This window comes from Glycine max, chromosome 13 (genome assembly GCF_000004515.6).
Source record: "Glycine max cultivar Williams 82 chromosome 13, Glycine_max_v4.0, whole genome shotgun sequence".
NCBI classification, from domain to species: domain Eukaryota; kingdom Viridiplantae; phylum Streptophyta; class Magnoliopsida; order Fabales; family Fabaceae; genus Glycine; species Glycine max.
Window position 1 is genome coordinate 31010482 of NC_038249.2, and position 12700 is coordinate 31023181.

Sequence of the window (12700 nt, forward strand, 5' to 3'; positions counted from 1 at the left end):
TTATGTAAAATATTTCCTTTAAAAAAATGTTTAAATTTTATATTTATCTCTCTTTAGATATAAATGCGAAATAATGTCCTGCAGTTTACTTTAATACTTTTTTTTTCTGACAGACATTTTACTTTGATACTTATTTACTAACAATCGATTATATTTAATAAATTTTAAACATTTATTGTAAAATTAATTATCAGTAAACACTTTAACGACTTACATTAAATATAATATTCACAAGAGTTATGAGCAAGAGGAATTTGACATAGTGTTTCATAAATTCATTTATTTACAAAAGAAAAATCCCTGTGCGTTGTGCCTCTTCCAATGAAACCCCCAAGTGAATTTTTTTTAACATAATTATATTAAATTAAATTCTTTTCAACGTTACAAAATGTCTATAGTGTAAAAAGAAAATTAGTTATTAGACTGCCAGTGCCACGCGAACAAACTTTTGGTAAAAACTCCATATATATAAAAAATTCTATTAGGCGTAACATAATTTATATTTTGGGAAGGAATTAGAAAACAGTTATTCCGCTTACTGTTGATGATAAAATAATAACAATAATTGATAATAAAAAAAAGCTACGAATAATTAAACAAAATTAACTAAAATATAGAAATAAAATCACGCCTAACTGAGACACGACACCTGCATATGTTCCGCGACGTGGTGCAATTATAAACGACGTTCGTGGGCCCCACCACGAAGACCTAGCCACCTGTCCCTATTGCTGGTGCCTATAATAAGTTTAATTAATAAAAAATATACTAATTTCCTCGTTAAAAAATGGTTTAATTTATAAGTACTAAAAAAATGAGAAATTATATTAGATATAATTTTAAAATAATAAATTTATTATACATAATATTTTGTAATTGGATAATAATATGAAAATTCTTTACACTTTTTTATACAACACTATAAGTGAATATATTATTTATTCTTAAAATTACATTTTTTTAAATAGGTGAGTATAATTTTTAAACACTTTAGTTTATTTTTTTACTGCTGAAATTAAAGTGGTTAAACAGTTTAATTTCTATATATATTGTTAGTATGAAAAATTTACATTATTATTATTAATATAATTTTAAAATAATTCTAATAAAATTATATATATATATATATTATTTTTAATTAAAAATAATGTGTATACTATTTACTTTTTATAACAAAAATAATGCCAAGTATTATGATGTCAAATTTTTAGTAAGGGTTATAATTTTTATTTAATTAATAATAAATACATCGAGTAATATTTAAATAATTTTAAGCTTAAATAAAATGTCAAAAATATTAAAATAATGAATAATGTAATATTTTTTATAAAAAAAATGTTAACAAATAATGAAAAAGTTATCTGTTCCGTGAACAGTGAGAAAGACTTGCATTAAAATAAAGTAATGCCAACTAATTGGTGTTGGCGTAGCGGCGTTTGCAGAACGGCGTCATTGAGATTTTTGTCGTTTAGCGCACGGAAGCATTGAAGCAATGTGAGAGGTGAAGACACGTGCATGTCATAGTTGCACGCCTCAACCTAGCTGCTGGGTGTTGAGTAAGCTACATAGGACACGTGGCAGAAGCCCAATCTGCTTTAGCTTTTTGCTGAGTCACTTTTCAGTTTTCACTTTGTGCTCTCCAGCAATACATATCAATATTTTTATATATAAAATACATCAATTGTGTTAATGATATCAAATTAATTGATAAATAATTTATAAAAAAAATTATGCATGCTTATTCTATCATTCTTTAATGACATGATAAGTTTTAAGTTAGTAAACTATCAACGTTTTACATCCATTGTTATATGATTTTGCTATTATTTTTCTGGTTATCAATTTTCTAAAATCTAGTGTGGAGGACTATGTCCCCTTCAATAATTGTTTTGTTTCTCTATGATATAAAAATTTCAAGAAAAATGATGATTATCTGTCGTTTTGCAGAACAAGTACAATATATCTTCAATTTTAGATTATTCTATATTGATGAGTAAGAACGTGTTTGGATTGCCATTTGAAAGGCACCAGACGTTCGTTTGTGCATTTCAATGCACAAAATGGAGAAGTAACAACATTTGAATATGAAAAAAGGTGGGTTACATTCGATAACCCAAACAGACACTAAGAAGGTTGGGACTTGGAGAAGATAGGTAGAAGTAGGAAAGATATATGTCAAATGCTTCCAAATGTATGCATATTCTTTACTTACCGATTTTATTTAAAATTGATCCAAATTACAATGAAACAACTTTTCATATCTTAAAACCAATTTATTTAAAATTGCACTCAATTTTACCGGCATGGAAATAAGGCAATTGAGTTTTAGATTGGTGAAATCAATCACACAGATCTCCATTGTGAAGTGTAAATTACACTATTAATGAAGTGCAATATATATTAAAAATTTAAACATTAGAGTCATTGTTATTTGTAACATAGTTTGATTTGTACTTATCCTTAAAACTCTTGTTACGTGCAACATGTGGAGGAATATATATATACTCCCATAAGCGACAAAATGGCAGACACTAAATAATATATTCTTTCTTTTCGTGAAACCAAACCACCAACTTTTTTCTTAAGGTTGATTTAGTACGGGTGGTAATTAAAATACATAATGTAGTTTGAAAAGAGGTAATAAAATGTGTGTTAAGAATCTATTGCAAGTTAGAAAACGTGAGGTAAGGGACAATAACGTTCAGTAACAAGCCAACAGGCAAAAGCCAGCTTAATACTATATGTAAATAATAAAATCGAAAGTTATAATTTGAAGATGGTAATGGCGTAAATACATTCCGTACTTTTAACCCAATCCAAGGTGAAGAAACTTTATTCACATAGGACCCGGGGATATCAGATTATCTAAATTAGGACTCTTCACCTTGGCAAAGGTAATACATTTATTCGCAGTTACCCAAGGCATCATCACTACTGGATTTGTTGAAGAGGGAAATGAACAAGACTTGGGTGCAGTTTTATAATTTGGTCCTCATTATTTTAAATGATTCAATTTTAAAAAATTTAAGAATCAAATTGATTTATTTTTAAAATTTTAAAGATCAAATTCAACCTTAAATTTCCAAATTGAACCTTTAAATTTCCAAAATTGAACCTTTAAAAATTTAAGGACCAAAATGAACCATTTAAAGTAATTAATTTAGAGACAACAAAATTTTATTGCGGGAGAGAGAAATGGACAATAATTTTTTAATTTTTTTTTGGGGGGGGGGGGGGGGGGTCACTGAAAAAACAGCTACAATAATTCATTAATGAAAAATATAACTTGTTAAATAGCTGCTAGATGTGTTTTTCATCAAAAATACATAAAAACAACCCAAGTTTTGTCCAATAAGATACAAATTTCCAGGTAGTGATAGCTAGACAGCATTTTTTATCACCTAAAAATAAAAAATTCCACGCGATTTTACGTCCAATATGTGGTAAAATGAGTTCAGGGTCATCAAGCAGCTCATTCTGCTATGCAATTTTCATTATTGACAGATGAAAAGACTATACGAGCTGTACAGAATACAAAACTCAACTAGCATGTTAAACAATTTATAGTCTGCATAAATGGAAACAATTTTGGAAGGTACAACAGGGAATAATTTTGTCAAAAAGCATTCATGGTCATTATGTTCCTATATTTTAGGCATCTACTGCAGATCATAAACTTGTCTCCACCACTGCCTAACCTTTTCTATTTGCCCAGCTTTGGTGCTGAGAAGCACTTTTCAGGTATGACAATCAAACAGCCAAGGTCATGGAAACATCCCCTCAAGAAACTCATCCAAGTTATCATCATCATCATCAATTTTATGATCACTGGCTGAAGTCAAAGCCCTTTTCCCTGTAAATACGGGTCAAGAAAGTTTAAGCTTGCGACAGTATTAAATTTAAGGACAAGATTTCTGAAGCATCGGATATCAAAATATTTGAATGAGCTATTAAGAAGCAAGTCAAGCAGAGAGTGTGCTGGTGTCACCGTGCTTAAAAAAAGATGAACCAAATTTCCCCAGCTTTACCATTCAAATCAGAGAGAAAGATATATGTTTACATTTGACCCATTGTTCCAGTTCAAAACACTCTTCATTCACATATAAAGAGAATATAAGAAGGTAGTGGCAAGGGAGAAAGGAGGTTTAGCATTCTATTACTTCTCTTTCAGCTGTAAGCTGGGTAGAGGAGCTTTGCATTCTCTGAAGGAACTGGGCTTTGGGATAAGTAGGGGAAAACTCTCTAAATCTTTCTCATACATTTGATAATATCATCACCACCATACTTTTTTGTTTTCTGTAACAGAATGATAATAGGTTCCAATGTTCCATTGTTTAAAATGATATGATGAAATGGAATGAAACCTTATACCCTCCCTCCCTTGGGAATAGAAATGGAACTTTTTCCTCCCTGCTCCATAGCAAAAATATCCATACAACGGAATATTAACTTCATTCTGTTACATTATATTCATCTCATTTTGCTCACTATTAGATACCCCACCCGTGGCCTGATGTTTCTTTATTATTCATTTTTTCTGGGAGAAAGGTTAAATTGCTAAAATTAACCAGGTCTATTCTGCAACATAAACAAATGATGATAAACTGAAAATACAGAGGTTGTCATGCCATGGTGCAAAACTGGCCATTATCTTAGAAAGGTAGAGCAAATTCAAACCTTTCCGCCTTCTCTCTTTGCTTTCATGGAAGTCATCTAGATCATCATCACTCTTTGAACGATTCCTAAAAATGGAAGGATTCAATCTCCATATCTTCTAGTCAATAAGTGGAAAAAAATACGAGTGGGGGAGCAATGTTCTTACCTCTTTCGCCTATCCTGTTCTTGTTGTCTTTTTTCTAACTGCTCCTTTTCTTTCTGCCTCTTGTAGTTGAGTTTGAATGCACATCTATTTAAAAATAACCAAGAAAAAAATTAAGCAAAAATTTGATTTTGCTTCAACCTTCAATGAGAAAAAAGTAACACAGCCCATAATGGCATAAATACTAACATCGAGTATGGAAGAAAACAATGGCTTAATTAATCAAAAAACCAGCATTGGCACATACTGGCTCACCTCTCACATGTTACCAATTTAACTAGGGCTTGTTTGTTTTCTCCAGCTTCAAAGTAATAAAAGTTCACCTGTAAAATGAAGCAAATAGTATAAAGGAGTGGATACATCTAATGAGATATTCCCCAAATTATATCTCCTTGGCCATCAAACATACAAAGCTGCTGATAGAATGATCAACAATGAATAGTGTTGGCAGAGAAAGAAAAGATAAGCATATGCTGAAAAACGCACGTCTCAAGTACACCAACAGGTTCAACATTTATATTTACATAATGTATATAATAATAAAGCAAACAATAATAAAAGGTGCATTCGAGAGTGTGATAAAAAATATTCCTCCTAGTTGTTATATTAATATGATACACTGAACTAAGACACTTGCACTGAAACTAGTCATAATGATACACATTTTTAGTAAATAGCACAGTGAATTCCAAAAAGAAGACAAAACAAATACTAATAACAACATATCCTTTACCCAATACGTAGGGTCAATTACAAGTACCAATTGATGCAATTAGACTATCTAAAGCCATTTTTTTATCAATTATAATAAAATCCTTACCTCATAGCTTGCTAACCCATCTTTCTCATTGCAATGCTTGTTACCACATATGAACTGTCCTGCAAAGTTACATAACTTATCAAATTCAAAATTGAGCAGGATTCTAAACAACTACTTTTCGCATTTTGTGTTGTGGACAAATTTTGTCCCCTGGTTTAGTAAGCAACAAATATTAAGAGCTTCGCTGTTTGTCCCTTTACTTGAGTCACTTTTTGTTAAGCACTTAGTCTATTTTAAAAAATTAAATAAAGTATACTCTTTTTGTGATGTTCTGTTTCTTACTTCTTTGTAAATCAAACAAGCTCCAGCAGAGGATAGTGATGTCTTTTTTAATGTTCTTTCCAGTCTTAAGTTTTCCAATTTAAAAGTTAAACTTAGGCACTTAGCTGAGAGTGGGTAGGCTAGCTTGAATGAGGCCAGTTGTCAGGTTCTAAAATGGCTGTTTTACTTTGGAGTTGCTTTGGGTAATCCTAAAGCTTCTTCTTAGTTCTTAATCTCATGAAAGTGGATGGTTATTTACCCTTATCCAGACCTGTTTGGATTATATTCCCATCTACTATCCCTTGCTTGATGATCAGGTGTGGACAAACACAGAAGAGATCATTTTGTTAGTTAGGACATACAAGGTCTGTTGCAGGCATAAGAACTAAGGGAAATTTGATGTCTCAAAACAAGATCTTCCCTAGTTGTGTTTTTATAAAAAAAAAAACTATAATTTAAAGAAGAAATAATATGGAGACAAGGCCAACAAGTACAGAAAAGAAAGTAATATCATTAATAGAACATCCTGTCAAAGCCAACAAGTTCTACTTAACATTTCAATTTTTTTCTAAAAGGGTGTACATATTTCTATTAAAAGATCAGTTGAAGGAAATTTGGATACCCAAAAGATTAGTTGATCAAACAAATAACATTCTATTGCATGTATGAAATAGGTGAAACTCAATTAAACTTGAATAAATTAGACATCAACTTTTAATGGATGAGTTACTTTTCCTAAGAATTATACAAGGTGTACAGAAAGAACACAAACCAGAAAGCATTATGTTTTCAGAAATAGTCCCACTGAGACATGGGAAGGAACTAAGGGAATCAATACTAAGAAATACTAGCCAGTGAATGAATAATTAATACCCTTGCCAGATATGACTTCCTTCTCTGTCCTCCACCTGAGACCAATCTAATAACAAAATGCAATTTATCAGCATACAATTTTATGTACTATACTTAAAATGAGTTTCTAGACTTCATAAAACCCCTCTATCACCAGCAAGATATAATAAACTAAGGTAGACTAAAGCAGGAGGACCATTAATGCATCCTAGACATTTAATGACTACTGATTAGTGACTAGTGGCAACCCGTCTCCCTGTTTAAGCAGAAAGGTAAAGAAACAGGTTAAAAATTCCTGCCCTTAGGCGCCAGTGTGATTTACCAAAAACTAGAATAAAAATAGATTAAACCATTATTTTGAATGTCCAAAGAGAAAGGGTTGCATCATTCAAGCCCTCAACAGATTGAATCCTTCGGTACACTTTGCTATATCTGGAAAAATACAGAATGGCTATCAGAAAGTAAACTGATGTGAAAAAATTGTCAAGGGCTCAATTGATACTGACCATATCTCTTAAAGATCAACATAGGGTTTCAGTCATAAGAATAAGCATAAAAGATAGCAATATTGTGCAATCCCACAAAAATATATTCTATAAGTAATGAATGAATAATTACCTTACCAATCTTGTACTGTGACATGTCAGCTAGGCAGTATCTTGAAAGGAATTAAGGTACAAGCAAACAAGTACAACTAAATTCAATAACAGTAAAATTAGTTGGTTGATGCAAAGTTGCAAACCATGATAAAACAAATAAATAGTATTTTTCCAACAACAAACTCCAGGTCGCAACTGCTTCCATGCTAATATGCACAAATTAAGTTAACAAAGATTTATCAAATATAGATTCACAAACTCCTGGTGTGTGAGGTGCCAAGTAAAAAGTTCCAAGTTGATCAGACAGGAAATGATAAAACATCTGGAAAAAAAGAGGATGCAGTGCTCTGTAGAATGGTCCCAACAAGTTGATCAGACAAATTTGCAGGTAGGTTAGTTTGACTCCACCCCACAAATGTCATTCTTATATAGGCATGAATCAGAAGCAATGTCAATAATAACGTCTTATATCCTTTCATATAAGCTAATTTAGATAAAAATGTTTTATGGAAGAGGGACTAAATTGGGTAAATGGAATGCGAAATCTAATATATAGAAATCTCTGAATCTCATACATGTGCATAGTTCACATTCCCTTACCAACTAATTTAACCAAAAGCCAATATTACATTACATAAATAAATAAAAGAAACTATCACTCCTACAGTATAAATAATATTAGAATAAAAATTGAACATGTTTGCAAAGGATACTCCTTAAAAAGCTTGTCATAATAACGCTTCACCAGCCTTTGTTCCCACGATGGATTCATATCATCTTCCTCTGACCGGATGAATCTTGCAATATTTGGATTAACAACATTAAAATTCTGACACAGAAATAAACAAATTGAGAAAAGAGATGATAAGGCAGAAAGGCAAAACCTTTTTCCCAATAATAATAATAAAGAAATTCATATTCACAACAGAAGCTTCAAAAATATCTTTAGGGTAAAAAATTTACTCATATTCACAATAGTTTCAATAGAGTTAAACATGCAGCAAATGATAGAAGCTCATTTGCTATTGCTAGGAAAAGGCTGATTTCATTATGGCAAGGCAACAAGCTCCAGGAATATAAGAAAAGGAAATAAACTCTCACCAGTTTTAGCTTACATAAGGTAAGATAACAAGCTTACCTGTATCCTTCTCTTAGTGTATCTTGATCTGTTTTAATAGGCAACTTTAGGTTTGAAGGTCTTTCTTTTCCATAAAATTTAACTGTAGACACAAAAAGAAAAATCTTAGAAGAATTTCTGGCAGGAAAAGAATATAGTTAAACCAAAAAAAAACTGAAATTTCATTGGAAACTGAAATGTTCTCCTGCAGGACCAAGATGATAAAATAACTACGAGCATTAAGAAAATCAGTAAACTACAATGAGATAATAACATCCATCAGAGCAACAATGACAACGGCAACAGCAAAAGCCATTTTTTCACTAGTTGGGGTTAGTTACACCAATCAAACAATGCTGTTAAAGTTTGCCAAAAAAAAATTAATTGCCCAATAGGCCATTCAGATCAAGGTATCTTTTACTGGTTTCTTATCTCTCCGTCAAACTTCCAGCAGATAACACGAATTAAGCCTCCTGGTTACAAACCCATTAACAAATTCTGACTACTAACCCGAGGAAGACAGAACAAGAAGAATACAAACAAACTTGTCTCTAGAGTCTAGACTCTACAACACTTCTTTTTTTTGCTTTGAATAAACAGAACTAGCAAGTAACAAAAGAAAAATCAGCGGTACAGTTACTAATAGAGGGGTACATTAGAAGGATTCAACTCCTCTAAAGTGACCAAGAGGTGAAGTAAGTAATCAATCTAAAGCGAAAATCAATAGTTAATCAACCATTGAGTTCCTCATCAACAACTGAAATTACTACTTTATCCTATGAAGTGAATTTCTCACTTTAGAGAAGTTAGATCCATATTTGATTATATGTGAGGATGATTGTAGCCTCCTTCCATCTCAGTGGAGGAAACTGTTCATCATCCATTTGCTATAGGACATTATTATTATTATAAGGAACCAACCAAACCAGCAGCTACAAGTTTGATCAATTCCTTATTGTCCATCAACCCTAAACAAAACGACATTTATCATGAAACAGGAAATTTATATTTATATTTTATTTTTTAAAAAAGAGGTAGTGAATAATAAATGATTTAAGGATTTTGTAAGAGAAACATTACCGTAGTCGTCGATGAATTTTTTGTGACGGTCGTATGCATTGAGGCCTCGAATGTGCGACTGATACTGCCTGCGATTGCAATTAGGTTAATTTTAGGGTTACAGAAATCCAATCGAAATGAAGAAAAATACCAGGGAAGAGAGAGAGAGAGAGAGAAACTCAGTACTCACTGTTTTCTCTCTTCTTTTTCGAAAATGGTGGATTTCAGAGACCCAAACGACGCCATGGTTGACACAACAACAAGCAAGGCGAAGCAAATCAAAGCAAAGTCTTATACTTTGTTTTGCCCTTTAACTGGGAACACAAACAAAAACAGCGCTCAAACTGGGTTCGCCACTTCTTTTGCCCTTGACACAAGCAGAGGCAGTTTGACTTTATGAGTTTGATCCAGGTTAAGTGTTTTTTTTCCTAAACTTTTATTTTTTTAAAGTTGTCACTTTTAGTCCTAAAGCAAAGTCCATAAATTTTTATCTCATTAATATTTTTAGTTCTTACTATCAAATAGAAATGTTAAATATCAAACAAGTCTAACTTATTTGCAAGTGTGTGAGATATGAATATTATAAAATATTTAATATGGTCTTCGATTCATATTAATCAAAAAAATATATATGTTAAATGATGACGTGGTGGTCATCTTATAGCATTCATCTCCTGATGCTTAAAAAGTGTTAGAAATTGATTTATTGAAATGAATAACATAAGCCGTGTGAAATTGCTTTTGCCTATCATGATTCTCCCATCCTCTATCAATTAATGCAGGCTCAGTTAAAAATAAAATCCAGATTCAAAATCAAAAACAATTTAAGTAAAATCACAATTCCACATCAAAATCAAACTTAAATCCAAAATCAAAATCAAACATATTTCATAGTAATGGCATGACCTACTTCCTTGGACTTAGGAATTGAGATCATCAAATACTTGATCATTGACTCTGATAAGAACATCATATGGATCTAATGTCAACTTTGTGATCAAACCTTCGACTAATTTGACCCAATATTCAACTTGGTCCACTCCACTTTCTTTGTTGGCTTATTTTACTCCCTTGTTGTCTATGACCAAGTCAATGACATTGACTGTCACGACGAACGATGTCGTTGTGAGGTCTCCTACAATTAGGGATTTCGCGGCTTGATCTGGTTCTGTTTTGGTGAGGGAAGTACACTTTGTTAGGGGCTTTGAAAAAAAGGTGTATGGAGTCAATGTCAGAGAGAGGTAGAGTGGGTTGCAGAGGTGGTGGTGGTGGTGTTAGAGGAAAGAGGAAATCAACATTATTTTGTTAGGAAAGGGTGTCGGCAATGATGATCCAGTTGTCGAAGTCGAAGTCGTAGATGCAAAAGGGGGCGATTGAGTGAGGGTCCAGGAAGTGAAATAAGGATATTGGTGAGAGGAAGAGTGTTGTTCCATGGAATTGGATGGTGAAGGGAGAGAGGGTTGAGGTGTTGTTTTGTTGTGGATGAAGATTTGAAAGCAACCCATAATTATGATAAAGAAATTGTGTTTTTCATTTATTTTTTTGTCTTAACCCTCTGATTCATTAAAGAAAAATAACTTTGACTAATCTGGAGTTCAACCAAAAGGTAAGTAAAACATGATCAGAAATTATTTTCGTTAAGGATCAAACTCGAATAATATACAAATAATTCAATCTTAACTTTGATACATTAATCACTTGGGTCAAATCACGTGATTAATTGTGTTATTCATTTAAGCAAATAATTTTTTTGACGATTTTTAACTGCCAAAAAATTATCTAGATAGAGAGGGAATCCATATGTCATTGTCAATTCATATAGATCTTCCATTTCCAATTCTCCATATGCATCCCTCCTTCAAAATCCATTTTGGTTGCCAAATACTTGACCAGGAGTAACACGGTCGATACCCTTTTGGCGCCTCCCAAAATGAGGATTGGGTGTAGTATATGGTCTAGCTAGCAGAGAGTGTTCATTTGTAGCGAGTCTCCACCCCTTTTTTGCCACCACGACCTCATTAAATGCCTTCACAAATCGAAAGCCTAATCCAACTTCTTTTTTGTTTCAAGTCAACTTCTTCCAACTTAGCCAATCGATTTTTTCCTTTCCTTAGCTTCACCCTAGTAAAAGGGTGCAGTTAAACATTCAATCTCATTACATATTACATAGTGCATTGAGCAGTAGAAAACAACCCATGACATAGGTTGGAATGGACTAGACAACAAATTTAATCATCACTTCCCTCGCCGCCTTGGACAACACCTTCTCCTTCCAACTCTCGAGCTTCTTTGAGACTCTATATTGAACAAACTTGAAAATTTGATACTTTGATCTTTCCACCACATGGTAGGGAGACCCAAATATCTCCCATGACTTTCTATTATCTTTACTCCCAACTGGTTTGTCAGCTAGTCAATTCTTACACTAGGCACATTTTGGCTACAAGAAAATTTTGTTTTTTTGAGATTTATTTCTTAGGCAGCAGCAATCTTGCTTCACTATATTTTCTTATTTATAACATGAAAATTATTCAGTAAATATAATTAGTATGAATAATTTGTTTTTTTATTAAATATAACTAAGTATCCATCAACAGAGATGGATGCAAAATTTATTTTACGTAGTTGCAATAGTTGTAAAAGGACAAATATAACAATATACATGAAAAATTTGAGCATAAAAAACACACAAAGATGAAACTTGGTAAGATAACAAAGGAAATAGTAAAAGACGACACGAAGTTAGGAGATACATTATTAGTTTTTTTTGGTACATTTTTTTTACATGGATACATAATTAGTTGTTGCGTGGTATAATTATATTGATATTGTAGATGTTATCTTGTAAGATATTTTGTGATATTTGAATTTTATAATGAGTTATTATTTTTCTAAGCAGTAACAATGATGTATTGATTTTTTTGTTGCTACAGTGGAAATAATAGAAAGCAATAGGAAACTAATGGATAGTTAAGTTATCTTTACGCAAAGCCAATAAACTCCATTAGGAGTTTCTCCCAAGTCTTGGACCATCTAGTGTTGTAGGATCCTATCGCGAGGCTGTAACTCCGTTATTCTCCCTACACGTGAAATATATAGGTAAATTCTCTTTTACCTTTTTTTTAAAACAATTTTTCTTTTGCTTTTTTCACTTAAACTATGGAATCAGATAT

The 12700-nt window shown here is 32.2% G+C and overlaps 1 protein-coding gene across 3 annotated transcripts; it reads right to left on the reverse strand.

Moving 5' to 3' along the window:
* Positions 1 to 3453: 3453 nt before the first annotated feature.
* Positions 3454 to 9938, reverse strand: LOC100796936 (protein FRA10AC1). 3 transcript variants are annotated; one of them, XM_003541562.5, is made up of 11 exons: positions 9718 to 9938; positions 9549 to 9616; positions 8490 to 8571; positions 8065 to 8148; positions 7371 to 7410; positions 6774 to 6819; positions 5640 to 5698; positions 5075 to 5142; positions 4823 to 4906; positions 4678 to 4742; positions 3454 to 3853 (listed from the first exon to the last, which is right to left on the reverse strand). In XM_003541562.5, exons 1-11 carry the CDS (start codon positions 9771 to 9773, stop codon positions 3765 to 3767), a joined length of 741 nt encoding a protein of 246 aa, XP_003541610.1. In that variant the 5' UTR covers positions 9774 to 9938; the 3' UTR covers positions 3454 to 3764. The 3 variants fall into 3 exon arrangements, with proteins under 3 accessions (XP_003541610.1, XP_006594409.1, XP_006594410.1); XM_006594346.4 differs by lacking the exon at positions 6774 to 6819 and having other exon boundaries at positions 7376 to 7410; XM_006594347.4 differs by lacking the exon at positions 6774 to 6819 and having other exon boundaries at positions 5640 to 5693.
* Between the last annotated feature and the right edge of the window lie 2762 nt (positions 9939 to 12700).